The sequence below is a fragment of the Mandrillus leucophaeus genome, unplaced genomic scaffold (assembly GCF_000951045.1).
Source record: "Mandrillus leucophaeus isolate KB7577 unplaced genomic scaffold, Mleu.le_1.0 Scaffold66, whole genome shotgun sequence".
Taxonomy (NCBI): domain Eukaryota; kingdom Metazoa; phylum Chordata; class Mammalia; order Primates; family Cercopithecidae; genus Mandrillus; species Mandrillus leucophaeus.
Window position 1 is genome coordinate 5532133 of NW_012107141.1, and position 18257 is coordinate 5550389.

Genomic DNA, 18257 nt, shown 5'->3' on the forward strand with positions numbered 1-18257 from the left:
CTCTCCTTTCCTCTCCCCTCGGACTCTCAGTGTATTCTCTCCCGCTAACCGGTGGTCCCCTCACCTCTGCGTGACCGCCTCGGCCTGGCCCAGTCTTGCCTGTGGTCCCCAGTGGAGCCCCGGTGGCTTCATCAGTATGCCTGATTAGTTAAGGCCTGGAGGTCCTAGAGATGGGCATCTCTGCCACCACCCAGAGGCAGCTGCTTTCTTCCCCTCCCATCTCCATCAGAAGGTGAGGAAACTGAGGCAGGGACGTCACTAGCTCAAGGTCACAGCCAGCCTGAGGCAGGGCAGACCACATTTAAACCTCATGCCCGAGTTTCCAGATGGAACTTCTCGCTTGGTTGACTCACGTCCACATCCTGTGATCGGCCGGCTGGGCACATTCCTGCTGCAGGGAGCTCCAGGCCTTCCCTGGCACAGGCAAGGCTTCTGCGCCTTCTCATGCACATCCACCTGCACTTTCAGGCTTACCTCGCCCTCACAGCTGAGGCAGGTGATATTGATCCCTGTCCTGCAGATGAGGGCACTGAGGTTCAGACGGGGAGGGGGCTTCAGAGATGTGCCCAGAGTCAGACAGCTCAAAGTGCAGTGTAGAGTTCACCGCGGGGGCTCTACAGTCTGCTCTCTGCATGGGAGAGGCATCCCCTGGCTAAAGGCTCCTTCTTCATCAGCCCCACCTCCTGTCGCTGTCAGTGCCCCGGGGACATTGGTCTCATGTCCTAGGAAGAAGCGTGGATGGTCTTGCCCTGGCTCAGCTGCTCAGTTTCTCCACGTGTGTCTCTCTGAATCCACCCCATGCCCTTAGAAGGGGAGCCTCAGTCTCTGGGGTGTCGCGGGTGGCAGAGCCTCCCCTGGCAGCCAGAGATACCAGACTGGGCCGGGCCGCCGGTGGCTGAGGAGAGCCAGCCAGCGCCTCGCCCTGTCATTAGGGAAAGTGTAGCCTCAGGCGGAGGTGCTGACACAGTCTGGAGCTGCTCAGAAGGAAAAAATACGCGGTGATTGGGAGTGGCGCGTGGAGACACAGGGCCCCATTGCTGTGCACCGAGCATTTGGATGCTCAGACGCTCTGGCAAGGACAGCAGGAGGGTGGATGCCAGGGTCCCTTGGAGGGAGGAGGGAGGCGCCACGTTTCCTAAGCAGGTGTGCGGCCAAGGCTGGCAGCTCATGTAGGTGGCCTTTGTGGTTTTCAGTACGTGGCATGCCTGGATGTCCCTGCCCTGGCTGTGGCATGGCGGGCCCAAGGCTCCTCTTCCTGACCGCCCTTGCCCTGGAGCTCTTGGGAAGGGCTGGGGGTTCCCACCCGGCCCTCCGGAGCCGGGGGACTGCGACGGCCTGCCGCCTGGACAACAAGGAAAGCGAGTCCTGGGGGGCTCTGCTGAGCGGAGAGCGGCTGGACACCTGGATCTGCTCCCTCCTGGGTTCCCTCATGGTGGGACTCAGTGGGGTCTTCCCGTTGCTCGTCATTCCCCTAGAGATGGGGACCATGCTGCGCTCAGAAGGTGGGTAGCTCTCCGATGGCGCCCAGGGCCGGCCAGCGTGTGGGAAGCACGCTGCTGCTCTTCTTAGGAGACCCCGGGTCACAGAGTGTCTGAGATGGAGGGAGAGGATTGAATAGAACTTCTCCCCTTGGTACTCTCAGGAGTCATCTAGCCAGGGGTGGCCGGTTCTGGCTTCCCCAGGAAGCTATGAGCACCTGGTAGCAGGGCCTGCCCCTGGGGAGGGGGTCCAGGAGATGGGGATGTAGGCACGGGTGGGAGCTTTGCCCTGACTACCCTTTTGTACCAGAAGCATGTACTGCCCGTTCATAAATAACATGTAACAAAACACGCAGGAGAGCTCTAGGGAGCTGCTAAGAATGCATGTGCCTATCCCCCACCCAAGAGGGGTGGACCAGGGCCCTGGGAATCTGTTAGAAACAAGCATCCCAGAGGCTGGTGCTGCCTGCTGGATGCTCAGGAATCATTCACTTACCAGATAGTTACCCAGCAGCTCTGTGCCAGGCACTGAGCTGAGGGCGGCTGTGACCCTGCTCGGGCGACAGTCAGGCCTGTGCTCACCCTTCAGAACAGCCCTGCGAGGTCAGTGCAGGGAGCACTTGGATTATTAGTTCCATTTTACAAGTGGGGATGCACAGGCACAGAGAGGTTCTTTGACCAGCCCAAGGTCACCCAGCCAGGAAATAGCAGTTTCCCCTGGGATCCCACCCCAAACTCAGCTGCCTCTGTCCTCTAGGCCTCAGTTTCTCTATCAAGCCAAAGGGTTGGACATGGCTTTCAGGCAGGCGACTTCCAACTCTGGATGCTGCAAGTCCCCAAATCTCTGCCACTTTTCTGAGTGACAGCAGCTGAGAAAAATTCCCACTTATTGAGCACTTGCTATACATATTGTCATTTAATTCCCATAAGAGCCCATAAAAGGCACACGACTGTAATCCCATCAGTTTGGGAGGCTGAGGTGGGCAGATCACCTGAGGTCAGGAGTTTGAGACCAGCCTGGCCAACATAGTGAAACACCATCTCTACCAAAAATATAAAAATCAGCCGGATGTGGTGGCACGCACCTGTAATCCCAGCTACTTAGGAGGCTGAGGCAGGAGAATCGCTTGAACAGAGGTTGCAGTGAGCCAAGATCACGCCACTGTGCTCCAGCCTGAGCAACAGAGTGAGACTCTGTCTCAAAACAAAAGATAAAATAATAATTCCCATAAGACCCAATTTACAGATGGAGAAACTGAGTCTCCAAAGTCATCTGCCAAGGTCACCAGCTAGTGGGTTGGGAGCTGGGACCTGTCAGCTCTTCACCATGATGTGGTGGTGGCCCTATGGGCATTTGGCAGGGTGTGGTGTTTCTGCTGTGAGGTGGGGGGCCCAGGAAGAGCAGCCACCCATCTCCAGCCTTCTGCAGGCCCAGGAAGAGCCCAGTGAGTGGAGTGGGACGGAGGTCAGGCCAGGAGCTCCAGCGGGTCGGCCCCCAGATCCCACATCTCTCCCTTGTAGCTGGGGCCTGGCGCCTGAAGCAGCTGCTCAGCTTCGCCCTGGGGGGACTCTTGGGCAATGTGTTTCTGCACCTGCTGCCCGAAGCCTGGGCCTACACGTGCAGCGCCGGCCCTGGTGAGTGAGGCCACAGGCCAGGGGCAAGACGGTGCCAGGAGTGGGGGCCTGGTGCCCACGCCCAGGGATGGCCAGGATGACCAGGAGAGGGATTCTGGGTATCTGGCAGGAGCTTGCCTGGGAGGGAGGGAGGGAGGGTCATCATCCTGGTCTCAGGGCCCTGGCCCTAGTGGGAGTTCTAGGCCCCAGCTGCCCGACCCACCCTTGTCACTGCCCTGGTGCCCTGGATGAGATCCCATTCCAAATGGCCACCTCCTACGGCCCTGGCTTGGCCTGGCCTTGCCGCCCCCTGCAGGTGGTGAGGGGCAGAGCCTGCAGCAGCAGCAGCAGCTGGGGCTATGGGTCATTGCTGGCATCCTGACCTTCCTGGCGTTGGAGAAGATGTTCCTGGACAGCAAGGCAGAGAGGACCAGCCAGGTGGGCCCCACACCCAAGGGCCTGGATATATCAGCCTCTGTTCTGTGGTGGTGCCTGGGGCCTGGAGGCCCAGGTTCTGAGTTGAGCCCTGAAAAGAGGGGTCTCCTGGCCCTCCCCTGGGAGCTGCGGGAGGCTGGGCCACCTTCCTTGGGAGTGACAGCATTAGCCCCTGATGTAGCTTGTTCTGGTAGCCTGATGGTGACAGCAGTTGGGGAAGGTTTGTTGAGTTTGGGGGCACCCAGCTGATAGAGTAGCAGAGAATTCTAGCTAGAAAAAAGAGGGGCTCCTGTCTTTGTTTTTTTTTTGTTGTTTTTTTTTTGAGACGGAGTCTCGCTCTGTCACCCAGGCTGAAGTCCAGTGGTGCAATCTCGGCTCACTGCAACCTCCGCCTTCCAGGTTCAAGCGATTCTCCTGCCTCAGCCTCCCGAGGAGCTGGGACTACAGGCGCGCGCCGCCATGCCCAGCTAACTTTTGTATTTTTAGTAGAGACAGGGTTTCACCATGTTTTCCAGGATGGCTCGATCTCCTGACCTCGTGATCCACCCACCTCAGCCTCCCAAATATTATTATTATTATTATTTTGAGACAGAGTCTTGCTCCGTCACCCAGGCTGGAGTGCAGTGGCATGATCTCGGCTCACTGCAACTTTCACCTCCCAGGTTCAAGCGATTCTTCTGCCTCAGCCTACCGAGTAGCTGGGACTACAGGCGTGCACCACCACGCCCGGCTAATTTTTGTAATTTTAGTAGAGGTGGGGTTTCACCATGTTGGCCAGGCTGGTCTCAAACTCCTGACCTCAGGTGGTCCATCTGCCTTGGGCTCTCAAAGTGCTGGATTACAGGCATGAGCCACTGCGCCCGGCCCCCTGTCTCTCTTTTTCCATCTCTCTCTCCCCTTCTGTCTGCCCTGGCTGAGTGGGGGGCATCTAATGTCACCTCTCCCTCCTTCTCCTGGCCCTAGGCCCCCAACAAAGACCCCACTGCTGCTGCCGCTGCGCTCAATGGAGGCCACTGTCTGGCCCAGCCGGCCGCAGAGCCCGGCCTCGGTGCTGTGGTCCGGAGCATCAAAGTGAGTGGCCTGCTCAGGGCCCCTGCAGTCGTACAGCCCTGAGTGGCCAGTCCCACTCAGCCCTGCCTCCTGCCTTCCCTCCTTCCCAGGTCAGTGGCTACCTCAACCTGCTGGCCAACACCATCGACAACTTCACCCATGGGCTGGCTGTGGCTGCCAGCTTCCTTGTGAGCAAGAAGGTGAGGGGCTTGGGGCTGGTAGGGCTCTGGCGATTCTGGTGGCAGCCATGTGGACTCCGCCTGTGTCTGGAGTCTCTGCTTCTTGCCCCTCCATTGCCAGCGCCCTCATCTAAGACCCTCATGCCCATCCTCCCTGCTGCTGTCCTGGACGCTACCGTTCTGATCCTGAGCCCCTGGTCTGTTCCTGTTCCTAGCACTCCTTGTTGGGTGCCTCTATCAAGCTGCTAGGCGTGGACCCTGCCTGCTCCTAGATGCTTCTTCCTCCACCTCCTCCCTCTGGCCTCTGGCCCAGGGGCGGCCTACTCTGCAGCTGGCCGAGCTCCTTCCCACCTCACACTGTTCCCCCTGCCTGGAATGTTCTCCCGCCCACGCTTTGAGCAGCTGACGACTCATCCTTGGGGCCTCGACTTACGTGGACTCCTCCACCAGGCCTTTGCTGACCTCCTCATCTAAATTTGGTCCCGGGGCCTGCTCCCCCGGGCACCCTGTCCATCCTTTCCTTCCCAGCGCCTGTGAGTGTGTGAGTCCTGTCTCTCCCCTCTAGACCGCTAGCTTCATGAAGGCAGGTTCCTTGTCCCCTTTAGTCACTGCTGTATTTCCAGTGGCCAACACAGTGCCCACCCAGGGCCAGCTCAGAGCAGAGTAAACCTCTGTGGAATGAGTGGGCAAGTGGGGTGCCCAGGCCTCAGCACAGACCCTGCAGCCACGGCTCCCCTCCCTGCAGATCGGGCTCCTGACAACCATGGCCATCCTCCTGCACGAGATTCCCCATGAGGTGAGCGCTTGTAGGGCGGCCCCCAGAGGCCCAGGCCCCCACAGTAGTCATGGTCAGCATGAGTGTGGAGCTCAGGAGGGCTTGGGGGTGGGCCTTCCCAGTGTGGCACTCTGGGGCTGGGCCGTGAGGGCCGGAGCTCCTCACCCCAGCAGCCTGCAGCTGCCATCTCTGCCATACTCAGGATGAGAGTCCCAGGGGCAGGGTGGGGAAGGGCTCAGTGTGTGTATCGTACCTGAGCACTCAGGGTATCAGGCCCTGCTGGGGCGCAGGGTGAACCTCCGGACCTCCCTTCAGGTGGGCGACTTTGCCATCCTGCTCCGGGCTGGCTTTGACCGATGGAGCGCAGCCAAGCTGCAACTCTCGACAGCGCTGGGGGGCCTGCTGGGCGCCGGCTTTGCCATCTGTACCCAGTCCCCCAAGGGAGTAGGTACGGGCGTGGTGGGTGGTGGTGGCGGGTGGCATCGGTAGAGGGGCACCAGCCAAAGGATTTGGCTGCCTCACCGCTGGTCCCCAGGCCCGGGAGGCAGGGAGCATACACGGTGCCCTGGGTGCCCAGTCGGGTGTTCTCCCGCTGCAGAGGAGACGGCAGCCTGGGTCCTGCCCTTCACCTCTGGAGGCTTTCTCTACATCGCCTTGGTGAACGTGCTCCCTGACCTCTTGGAAGAAGAGGACCCGTGGTGAGTGACCTGTTGGCGGAAGAGGACTGCCACTCACAGGGCCCTTAAGAGGCTCAGGAGGGAGGGGCTCCTGGCCGCTGCCTGCTCCTCCCTGCCCATGCCTCCACCATGAGCCCCGTTCCCTCCCCACAGGCGCTCCCTGCAGCAGCTGCTTCTGCTCTGTGCGGGCATTGTGGTGATGGTGCTGTTCTCGATCTTCGTGGATTAACCTTCCCTGATGCCCTGACGCCCCTGCCCCCTGCAGCAATAAGATGCTCGGATTCACTCTGTGACTGCCTATGTGAGAGGCAGAGAGGGCGAGTGCCTGCGAGAGAGAATGAGCCTCCCACCAGACAGGAGGGAGATGTGCGTGGATGTGTGTGATGTGCACATGTGGCCAGAGGCGTGTGTGCGAGACCGACACTGTGATCCCTGTGCTGGGTCCGGGGCCCAGTGTAACGCCTGTCCCCAGCCATGCTGTGGTTACCTCTCCTTGCTACCCTGTCATCTTGCACCTCCCGGAGTGAGCAGCGAGGAACAGCAGCACTGGTCCTAAGCAGAGGCCTTGCCCTGCTGGGACCCCGGGAGTGAGAGCAGCCCAAGGATCCCAGGGTGCAGGGAACTCCGGAGCTGCCCACCTCCTGCTGCCCCCTCTGCACACGCAGCCAGTCCCCAGGTGGCTTAGGGGCTAAGGCTGGGGCGGCTTCTCTCCCTTTTCCTGGCCCTTCCTTTCCCACCTCTAAACCAAAGAAAGGAGAGGCAGGTGCTCGTGTATCCCAGCCCCACTCAGCACTGACAGCCCTCAGCTTCTAGCAGTGAGCTGGGAGGCGCTTCCTAAGACCCTTTCCTCAGGGCTGCCCGCCCTGGGAGCTCATTCCTGGTCAACACACCCTGGCAGCACCAGCAGCTCATGTCACCTCCGGCTGCCAAACAGCAGCCTGCTGGGCAGGGAGCAGCCGCAGGCCAGAGAGGCCTCCTGGTCCAGCTCAGGGACGCTCCTGCCAGCACAGGGGCCAGGGACTCCTGGAGCAGGCACAGAGCGAGCCCAGGCTGCTCTCCCTAGCTCAGGCCCCTTTCCTTCCCCACTGGGGTTGGGGTAGGTGGGGGCGGTGAGGGCTCCGAGTTGTCAGCGCTCAGGAATGTGCTCCGGGAGAGTGCTGAAGCCATAATCCCCAAGCATTTCCCTTGGCTGATGCCCAGGTACTCAGCTGGCCCACTCCACAGCCAGGCCTGGCCCTGCCCTTGACCATGGATGTTTTCAGAAGTGGCCATCGAGAGGTCTGGGTGGTTTTATAGCAACTTTGCTGTGATTCCGTTTGTATCTGTAAATATTTGTTCTATAGATATACAAATAAATATTATCCACACACTGGCTGCCTTGGTTCTGCACGGCCTTCCATGGCCACGCAGGGCCTTCCTCACTGCCACTGCCAGTCGCCTGTCTCTGAACTGTCACCCCTGCAGTGCGTCTCTGAACATTCCATGTCTTCCTGGCTTCTTATTCCAATAATGACGGAGCACCTATACCAGCTTGGCCCTGTGCCATTTTAGTCCCTCACCACCAACCCCAGGACGCTGTCCTTTCTTTCGAGAGTCTCACTTTGTCACCCAGGCTGGAGTGCAGTGGCGCGGTCTCGGCTTACTGCAACCTCCACCTCCTGGGTTCAAACAATGACTCCTGCCTCAGCCTACCGAGTAGCTGGGATTACAGGCACCTGCCACCACGCCTGGCTATTTTTTAAAATATATTTTTAGTAGAGATGGGGTTTCACTATATTGGCCAGGCTGGTCTTGAACTCCTGACCTTGTGATCTGCCTGCCTCAGCCTCCCAAAGTGCTGGGCTTACAGGTGTGAGCCACCACACCCAGTTAGGGTGCTGTCCTTATTTTATAGAACTGCAAACCACAGCATTTTCCCTACCTGCCCCCCATTTCCCCTCACTGAAAATGTAACCAGGGAAGGAAGCTCCAGCCACAAAGTCATCTCCAGGTTTGGCCTCAAATTAATTAAGCTCTCATTCGCTTAAAAAAGAGAGAGAGGCCGGGTATGGTGGCTCATGCCTGTAATCCCAGAACTTTGGGAAGCCAAAGATCACAAGGTCAGGAGTTCGAGACCAGCCTGGCCAATATGGTGAAACCCCCATCTCTACTGAAATACAAAAATTAGCCAGGTGCAGTGGCAGGTGCCTGTAATCCCAGCTACTCAGGAAGCTGAGGCAGGAGAATTGTTTGAACCTGGGAGGCGGAGGCTGCAGTGAGCTGAGATCGCGCCACTGCACTCCAGCCTGGGTGATAGAGCAAGACCCCGTCTCAAAAATAAGTAAGAAAAAGAAGAAAAGATAATATGGGACCCTTATTCAAAACCACACACCCTCTCTTCTGAAGGTGTGGAGTATAAGAACACCAGGCACAGGGCGCCGCTTCCCCAGTCCTGTCAAGAGAATGTGGGTGGGGGTGCCCAGTCCACCTCTTCCCTCCCAGGCCAGCCAGGACCACTGTCAATAGTACACTGGCTGGGATCTGCAGTCTGGGCGGTGTCATGGAGCGTGGGAGAGGTGGACAAGAAACCCCAGTGACGTCCTTAGCTGGGAGTGCTTAGCTCTCAATATTTCTAACAGCAAAACATTTTAAAATGATAGTATTTGCTTCGCCTAGCTGCGACACATCCTGTAGGATAACTGTCTCAAGGATCCAGTGACTCCTGGCCTCAGATCCAAGGAATGAACCACAGCCGTCCTGGCCAGCTGCCCCCCTCACCTACGCAGGTGCTCAGGGCTGCCAGCCAGGGTGCCAAGCCCTGCTGGATGGCAGACAGTGTGTGCGAGCATCACGGCCCACTGGGAGAGGCCGGGGGCCCCATTTTGGAGATGAGGAAGCCAAAGCACGGTGGGTGTGGTCCCTGTGGGGGAACTTGGGTGTCATGGTCAGGAGCAAATGCCGTCTGGTTAGAAGAAGGAACAGGAATGCAGGACTGGGGTTGACTGAGTCCAGGGCAGGGGACAGAACCAGAAGCACGTCAGGGGCTGTGCTGCTGGCCTCCTGAGGCAGGGGCTGAGGAGTCAGTGGGAAGCCAAGCAGGGCCACCCAGGGAAGGCAAGGGGCCGGCTAGAGTGAAGAGACGGCCAAACTGGGGGAGGGGAGCACAGCATGACAGATCAGTCCTAGGGGGGCTCCCAGTGGATCCTGTTCAGGCTCAGTTTCTGGCCAAAAGACAGGGACAGAAAGAGCTAAGGGGGCGTCTGGAGAAACAGGGCCAGGAAAGGAGGAAGGAGGCTGAAAGCCTAAACCCAAGTCTGGCTTTACCAGGAGGCAAGGACTGGTGCCAGACACCAAAATGCCAAAAGGGAAAGGGTGGCTTCTATCTAGGTCCTCTATGCAGGAACTGCAGGCCCATGAGCCTCTGAAAGCTCAGAGCAGAGCGGTGCTCAGGGAGAGAGGGCTCTGAAGGGGCATGAAGGCCCAGGCAGCAGCTGCAGCACCACGCACGGCACCAGAAAGCCTCACCCTGACCAGTGGTGTGGGGCCCACGGCTGTCTCAGGGTTTCCAGGCTGCAGCACCTGAGGAAGGGGCCGCCTGCACATGCCCCTACTCCTCCAGCCAGAGCCCAGGGAAGGCAGACAAGCAGCGACAGGGACCCTAAACCATCTTTTATTGCGCACTTCAGCCGTGAGACCGGGGCTGGCCGGCGCGCCCTAGGCGTAGTACTGCAGGTTGGCTTTCTTCTTGGCCTGCACCTCCAGGATGCCTTCCATGTAGTCCTCGTGGGTGAGCTCCGTGGCACCCCTGCGCAGTGCAATCATGCCCTACAGCCGGGACAAACAGAGTCTAGGTCTGAATGCCTGAATGCCTTCCCTGGCTCCCTGAGGCTCAGGCCTCTTCCCCCAGCTGTCTCCAACAGTCAAATGCCCCCATCCTGTCCAGGGAGAGGGCAAGAAGGCACAAAGCGACGCACCCACCCCGCCTGACCACTCACCGCCTCCACACACACAGCCTTGCACTGGGCCCCGTTGAAGTCATCTGTGCAGCGGGCCAGCTCCTCATAGTTCACGTCAGGACTAGGGAGAGAACAGATACCACAGGCTCAGTGGCTCATGCAGAGTGGGCAGAGGGGCCAAATGTCCTCCCCTGGCCCTGTCAAGCAACAAAGTCAAGTTGCCCTGAGATCAGAGGCGAGTTCCTTACCCAATCAATGTACCTTGTTTTCTTCTCAGTACAAGATGTGGGGGACAAAGGGAGGAAGTTAATGCAGGTTATACCAGGTTATTTCTAGGGTCTTTTGAGCTCTGACCTTCTAGAAATCTGCATTTGAGACTCCAGGGACTGACTTGGCATGAGGCAGGGGAGCAGGGGGATGTGGGGACAAAAGATGGTCTCCCAGCTCAGCAGGCCCTGCTGTCCTCATCCTATGCCCAGCACTGTGCTTGACACTGTCACATCTAATCCTTGCCACAACCCTGTGAAATCGGTGCTATCATCCCCAAGTCCCAAATAAGAAGTGAGGCTGAGAGGGCATGCCACCTGCTGAGAGTCATACATATCTGAACTCAAGTCCATCTGGCCCCGGCCATGCCTGGCCTGTGCTCATGGGCTGAGGTGTGAGGCAGGGAAAATGAGTGCCTCCAGCCTCTGTGCCTTCAGATGAGGGGTGAAGTCTAAGGAGCAGAGCACCCAGAATTATGACCTGGGCCCTGGCAAGATGCTACATCAGGCAACTGGAGAGAAATGGAGGGTGGGGTGTGGAATGGTGCTGTGTGTGCCTGGGGCCGGGCAGGTGGTGGTCGTGGAGGCTGGGGAAGCTCAGTACAGAGAAGCGCGGCAGAGACATCCTCCTCCTGCGCCTGTCCAGGTCTCCGTGCCCTGCCTGTGCCCCTGCTCACCTGACGTTCATCTTTCGGGAGTGGATCTGCATGATTCTGGCTCGGGCCTCCTCGTTGGGCATTGGGAACTCGATCTTGCGGTCCAGGCGCCCCGAGCGGAGCAGGGCGGGGTCCAGGATGTCCACCCTGTTTGTGGCTGCAATTACCTGAGGAAGAGAAGCCACAACTTGAACAAAGGAGCAAGGTGCTCCCAGATGGGCAGACACGGTCAAAAAAGGCAGAGAGGCAGCCCCCAGAGTGCAGGTGAGACACATGGGATGTTAAAGACAGATCCCAATTCTCATTCCAGCTCCATCACTCGCTAGCTGGGGGCCTGACAGCTCCTGACCTCTGAGCCTCATCTTCTTCGCCTGGGAGTGCTAATACTTACCTTAACTTGGGTGTTGGGCTGGAAGCCATCCAGCTGGTTCAGAAGCTCCAGCATTGTCCTCTGCACCTCCCGGTCCCCAGCCTTCTCACTGTCAAAGCTAGGGCACAGGAAGCCCAAGATGCTGGTGAGGGCACAGCTTAGGCAGAGCCCTCCCCTCCTCTACCCCTTGGAAGCCTAACTTAACCTGTCTAGGGCAGGGAAATGGCTCACTCTACTTGGGGCCCCCAGCCTGGGGACTGACACATAAAAGGTGTCATTAATTGTTGACCACATTCAGAGACTGAAGAGGCTCCTGGAATCATGTGGTGGACTGAGGATAAAACAGTGAGCAAGGCTGGGTGCAGTGGCTCACACCTGTAATCCCAGCACTTTGGGAGGTCAAAGTGGGCAGATCACCTGGGGTCAGGAGTTCGAGACTAGCCTGGCCAACATGGTGAAACCCTGTTTCTACTAAAAATACAAAAATTAGCTGGGCGTGGTGGCAGGCACCTGTAATCTCAGCTACTCAGGAGGCTGAGGCAGGAGAATTGCTTGAGCCTGGGAGGCGGAGGTTGCAGTGTGCTGAGATCATGCCACTGCACTCCAGCCTGGGCAACAGAGCAAGACTCCATCTCAACAACAACAAAAAAGCAAAACCAGCCACTGCTTGCGCTGTTACTGTGATGAATGTGCGCTTGCAAACTGAGTTAACTCTTAGAAACACAGGGATCTGGCCCAGCCTTGGACAGTGCTGTACAGGAGAGTCCAGGCAGGCATCCCCGAGGAAGTGTCTCTGAGGCTCAGATCTGAAGACTGAAAGCACACCAACTGGCCAACCAACCAGTGGAGAACAGGGTAAGAGCCACAGCGGGCCTGAAACACAGGAAACACTGTGGCAGGAGTCCAGAGCAGGGGAGGCGGGAGACAGGCATGAGATGAGGTTGGAGGCGCAAAAGGGCAGCACACGTTGAGCCTTGCAAGTCCAGTGTTGATCCCAGGGAGCAACAGGAAGGCCCAGGAAGGGTTTTTTTTTTTTTTTTGAGATGGAGTCTCGCTCTGTCACCCAGGCTGGAGTGCAGTGGCACAATCCTAGCTCACTGCAACCTCTGCCTCCCGGGTTCAAGTTTTTGTCCTGCCTCAGCCTTCCGAGTGGCTGGGATTACAGGCATGTACCACCACACCAGGCTAAATTTTTCTATTTTTAGTAGAGACGGGTTTCACCATGTTGGCCAGGCTGGTCTCGAATTCCAGACCTCAAGTGATCTGCCTGCCTCAGCCTCCCAAAGTGCAGGGATTATAGGTGTGAGCCACGGCGTCCAGCCAGGAAGGGTTTTTAACAGGATTGGTTTGTGTCAGGGACCACTGTGGGTTCATGTGAGCAAGGGGGCCAGATTCCTGCTTTGGCATTTTTTGTTTTCTTTTTTTTTGAGACAGAGTCTTGCTCTGTCACTAGGCTGGAGTGCAGCGGCGCGATCTTGGCTTCACTGCAACCTCTGCCTCCCAGGTTCAAGCGATTCTCATGCCTCAGCCTCCTGGGCAGCTGGGACTACAGGCGCCGCCACCACCCCTGCCTAATTTTTTTGTGTTTTTAGTAGAGACGAGGTTTCACCATGTTGGTCAGGCTGATCTTGAACTCCTGGCCTCAAGTGATCCGCCTGCCTCAGCTTCCAAAGTGCTGGGATTACAGGCATTTTTTTTTTTTTTTTTTAAGACAGGGTTTCACTTTGTCACCCAGGTTGGAGTGCAGTGGTGCCATCACAGCTCACTACAGCCATAACCTCCCAGGCTCAAGCAATCCTCCTACCTCAGCTCCTGAGCAGCTGGGACTATAGGTGTGCACCACCACGCCTGACTAATATTTTTATTTTTTTATAAAGACAGAGTCTCCCTATGTTGCCCAGAGTCTCCCTATGTTGCTCAAACTCCTGGGCTCAAGTGATCCTCCCACCTCGGCCTCCCAAAGTAGTGGGATTACAGGCGTGAGCCACCACGCCCGGCCCAGATTCCTGTTTTGAAAGGAACATGCTGGCAGCTATGGGAATGAATGGTTGGGGAAACAGGGAGGCCATTGATCAAGAGTTAGGAATCTGAACCTCAAGAGCTGAGGAGTCACCATCCAGGGGCAGGAGGGGATACAGGGTGGGAAAGAACCACAACTTAGCACAACTGAGAGTCCACCCCTTCCCTCCACCGCCACAGAGATTGCTGGGGATCCTTGGCCCTCCCTTACCGCTTGGTGCCGATGGCATCCAACTCATCAATGAAGATGATAGAGGGCGCTTTCTCCTTGGCCAGGGCAAAGGCGTCCCGGACTAGCTTGGCACCGTCTCCAATGAACATCTGCACCAGCTGGGGGCCAGCCAGCTTTAGGAAGGTGGCCTGGAAGGAAAAGGTGGTAGGGTCAGGTCAAAGGCAGACACTTGGAGCCCATCTGGTAGAGTTTCTGCTCCTGCCCACTTCCCCCGCATCCCTCCCAAAGTACTCACCTTAGTCTGTGCGGCACAGGCCCGGGCCAGGAGGGTCTTCCCTGTCCCTGGAGGCCCATACATCAGCACCCCTTTAGGAGGCTGGATCCCCAAGTTCTCAAACTTCTCCTTGTGATTCATTGGCAAGACAATGGCCTCCACCAGCTGCCAGGAGGAAGTCCTGGGTGAGGAGATGAAGCCCTGAGGGCTCCTACAGCCCAACCCTTCATGGCTCCAACCCCAGTCTGAATTCCTCCCACTCTAACTCGGGGACGTGCCCACTCCTTTCCCCGTATCAAGAGGACACAGAACGCTCATCCCCACCAAGGCTGGCTGTGGACTCTCCAGGAACAAGAGTATATGGCAGAAAGACACTGGGCCAGGGGCTGGGAGCAGTGGCTCACGCCTGTAATCCCAGCACTTTGGGAGGCCAAGGAAGGTGGATCGCCTGAGGTTGGGAGTTCAAGACCAGCCTGACCAACATGGAGAAACCCCGTCTCTACTAAAAATAGAGACTCTGCTAAAATTAGCCAGGCTTGGTGGCGCATGCCTGTAATCCCAGCTACTCGGCAGGCTGAGGCAGGAGAATCACTTGAACCTGGGAGGTGGAGGTTGCAGTGAGCCAAAATCGCGCCATTGCACTCCAGCCTGGGCAGTAAGATCAAAACTCCGTCTCAAAAAAAAAAAAAAAGATGCTGGGCCAGAAACCAGGAGCCTGAGTTCCAGTCCTGGCTCTGGTCTTTCTGTGACCCTGGGGAAGGCATTTAAACTCTCTGGGCTTCAGTCTCCTCACCTGTCACATGGCAGCCCTCCCTTCCTCCCTAGGTTGCTATAGGGATAAAAGACACGTTAGGAAGATGAGCTGCATCAATGGCGTGGGGAAACTGAAACGCTGTTGAGGCTGCTGGCAGCTGCCGTGCCTCCCTTACCTCTTGGATCTGCTTGTCCAAGCCCCCAATGTCACTGTATTGCTCCGTGGGCCTCTCGTCCACTTCCATGGCCTTCACCCGCGAGTCGTACTCTGTGGGCAGCGTCTCCAGGATCAGATAGGAGTCTTTGTTCACACCCTAAGGACACAGCACAGGGCCTTCAGATTTGGCCCAGCTCAAGGGCTACCCAATTGGCTGGTAACAGGTGTCTGCAGAGGGGAAGACACAGGACTGGGCAATACAAGAATCAAACAGCAAGTAGACAGGATCCCAGACTCTCTAAGTTGTTCTGCCGAGATTCAGAGCCAATAGTGACCTGGGGCGGGCGCAGGGGCTCAGCTAGTCACCAGAAAAGCACTGCCTGGGCTCAGGCCCCACTCACCACCAGGTCTCCTGGCTTTAGCTTTTCAGCATCCACCAACCCAATCACAGGAAGGAAGTACGTCTGTGGACAAGTTACAGGGGCAGTCTCAGTTAGTGTCCTCAGGGAAGGCTCCCTAGTCCTGTCCCACATCTGCTCCTCACCCTCCTCCAGTCTCTTATTGCTGAGCCATGCTCACCTGTCGTGTAGAGGTTTTGATCACAGCACACTTGCCCTTCCTCTGGGAGTCCAGGTCAATATTGGCACCATCCTCCTCTTGGTCATTAGGATCAACATCTAGGAGCTGGGAAGGAAAAAAACTCAGCCCCTTGAACTCCCCAAGGCCCAGTGCTTCCTAAGTCAGTTCCTAATCTCTGCAGGGCTGGCCATCCCTACCTCCCTCCTCCAATAGCCCTGAGCCCAGCAAAGGTGGGTGCCCCTGCTAAGCCCAGGGATTGATCTCTGTGTAGGTGCTCCTCCTCTGCACAGGGCTCATCTACCCCAGAGGAGACATAACTAACAGAAAAGGAGACATGTGAGACTTCCAAGGCCTTTGCAGGCCCCCGTCTCCCCATGAAAGTGCCCCAGGAGGTGTAGCTCTGACATGCAGTTTGGCCTCAAAACCTCTACCCACTCTTTCCCTAGCGGCCCCACCCCAGGCTGTCCCCAATCCCCGCTGACTCCCTCTCTTCCCCTCCACATACACACACACCTCGATGACGTTGGAGACAAGGTACGGCAGGGTCTTGTTCACTTTGATTTTCTCACTGTTCTCTTTGATCTTGTCCTTCATGGCTTGGAGTTCATGGGTGACTCTCAACACTTCACTCTTCATGATCTGAGATGAGAAGGGGAGGAGGAGCAAATATAAGCCCTGGCACAGCTTATGCTAGAACCCTGTAACTGGTGAGGTCCAGGGTGCCCAGGGGACCCTCCCACATCCATTCATCCAGTTCTGAGGCTCTCTGAAGGCAGAGTCTGACTGTGTCCACATCCCGTATAAGTCGAAACAGGAGGCCAGTGTGGAAACCTCCTTGTGAAATAGTGGTAGTATTGGAATAAAAGCAGGCCTCCAAGACAGGCAAATATAGGTTTTAGGTTCTGCCTCTTAGTAAAAACTGGGTGCTTTATCGCAGTACAAACGTCTCTGAGCCTCAGTTTACTCATCTGTAAAACAGGGATTTTACTAAAAGTAGGATGCTTGAGAGGATTATTCCCAGTTATCACTGGGAAAGGCAATCTGATAACTTCTCATCTCAGCCCAGGTCTCCCACCACCCCCTGACTGTCTTCTTGTCCCTTTTAAGGCTTAGTTTTCTTTCCTCTTTTCCTGGTCCGAAGGGGAAGCCTGAGCCCCATGTGTCCCCCAGAGTGCCGGAGAAGGAAGTAGGAGAGGCGACTCGGATCGCTGGAACCTGTCCTGTGGTGAACTCCATCGTCCGCACAGGAGCTGTGCACCCACCTTGATCTCACTGTCCAGCAGCCGTGTGCGCTGGATGATCTCCTCCGTGGACATCTTGAGCACCTCCTCCCCAATTCCATCTTGCTGTAAAAAATTATTTGTTTATTTATATATTTACTTTTACTCAGGACAAGCATCCCTCGTTCTCCGAACCCACTCACAGCCTCAGTTTCCACGCCCATAAAGCCAAGATGAAGGAGTCAGGACCCCTGCCCACATCCCAAACGACCCCGTCCCCGGGACCGGGCCAGACCTTGACCCCCAGCCACCTCCTTCCCTCCTGTCAATGGCGTCTCCCTGCGGGCCCTGTTCCCGGACCGCCAGGTCGCCCGGTGCCCACCTCGGCCTCATCCCACACGGTCGCCATCTTCTCCTGCCGAGTCACTGAACTCTCGAGATTCGGCAGCAGATTCATTTCCTGGAGGAGCGGGCCGAAGATGGGACCAGCCGGGAGCCGCAACGGGAGATTAATACCGTCTTTCTTAAGGCCTTCTCTTGGCCAGTGGAGAACCTCTCCCCGCAAATCCCGACTCCTGACCGGACCAGCTCCGGCCGTGCTGCCGAGCAGCGAATCTGCCTCTCCGATTCCAAAGACCAACCCCTGGCCACAGGCCCCGCCCCCGCGGCCCGTGAAACGTTCCCTCCCGCGTGCTATTTTTGCCGGGCGCGAGAGGTGGGGCCGCTATTGGCCGACACGCGCGTTGGGGGCGGGGCCTAGGTGTAAAACCGGAAAGAGACGGAGAAGGCTGGGATCCGCGAGGGCCTTTGGGAAATGTAGTTTTTAATCTGGCCAGTGACAGATGCTTGCGGAGGGACGCATTTAAACTCAGACCATGACCCCGCTAGGAATAAGGGGATTTACACAATGACACTGCCTCCCAATTCATAAACGACATATGCCAGCTGTGTGCAAAGGGCCAAAAAGGCAAGCCACCTCAGACCGCATTTTTACAATTATTTAAGTACAAGCTGGCCACCCGGATTTACGGCAGGGAATCATTAACCAGCTTTAAAGAGAAATCGCTGCTGCTCCTAACGTCAGAGCAGGCTTCACGGAATTGTCCACGTGGGAAGAACTCAATTGACCATCAGCCTCTACGATTAAAAACACTATGACTAGGGCCGGGCGCGGTGGCTCACGCCTGTAATCCCAGCACTTTGGGAGGGCGTAGGCGGGCGGATCATGAGGTCAGGAGATCGAGACCATCCTGGCTAACACTGTGAAACCCCGTCTCTACTAAAACTACAAAAAATTAGTCGGGCGTGGTGGCGGGCGCCCGTAGTCCCAGTACTCGGGGCTGAGGCAGGAGAATGGCGTGAACCTGGGAGGCGGAGCTTGCAGTAAGCGGAGATCGCCCGGCTGCACTCCAGCCTGGGCAACAGAGCCAGACACCGACTTAAAAAAAAAACAAACAAACAAAAAACTTATGACTCGTGTCTGCAATTGTTGTTTTCTCTGCCCATGGTTAGTAATCTCAGTGAGCAGAGCGGGTCTCCGGATCATGGGAAACTCATTCGTTGTACCCTTGTCTCGACTATTTTTAATGATCTCTCTTTATCCTTTGAGGTGAGCCCCAGAGCCCTTTTAAAAGGAACACCCTCTTAA

At 57.0% G+C, this 18257-nt stretch overlaps 2 protein-coding genes across 3 annotated transcripts; one reads left to right on the forward strand and one right to left on the reverse strand.

Moving 5' to 3' along the window:
* Positions 1–697: 697 nt before the first annotated feature.
* On the forward strand, positions 698–7575 carry SLC39A13 (solute carrier family 39 (zinc transporter), member 13). Its single transcript, XM_012001434.1, has 10 exons — positions 698–775; positions 1194–1502; positions 3000–3113; positions 3409–3530; positions 4491–4598; positions 4688–4777; positions 5502–5552; positions 5847–5979; positions 6130–6229; positions 6362–7575. Exons 1-10 carry the CDS (start codon positions 739–741, stop codon positions 6435–6437), a joined length of 1140 nt encoding a protein of 379 aa, XP_011856824.1. The 5' UTR covers positions 698–738; the 3' UTR covers positions 6438–7575.
* Positions 7576–9837: 2262 nt separating this feature from the next.
* On the reverse strand, positions 9838–17256 carry PSMC3 (proteasome (prosome, macropain) 26S subunit, ATPase, 3). Of its 2 annotated transcripts, none has more exons than XM_012001435.1 (12): positions 16992–17256; positions 16652–16735; positions 15903–16028; positions 15390–15494; positions 15212–15274; positions 14830–14967; positions 13922–14065; positions 13666–13814; positions 11457–11553; positions 11087–11232; positions 10183–10264; positions 9838–10012 (listed from the first exon to the last, which is right to left on the reverse strand). In XM_012001435.1, exons 1-12 carry the CDS (start codon positions 17064–17066, stop codon positions 9902–9904), a joined length of 1320 nt encoding a protein of 439 aa, XP_011856825.1. In that variant the 5' UTR covers positions 17067–17256; the 3' UTR covers positions 9838–9901. The 2 variants fall into 2 exon arrangements, with proteins under 2 accessions (XP_011856825.1, XP_011856826.1); XM_012001436.1 differs by having other exon boundaries at positions 16921–17044.
* Between the last annotated feature and the right edge of the window lie 1001 nt (positions 17257–18257).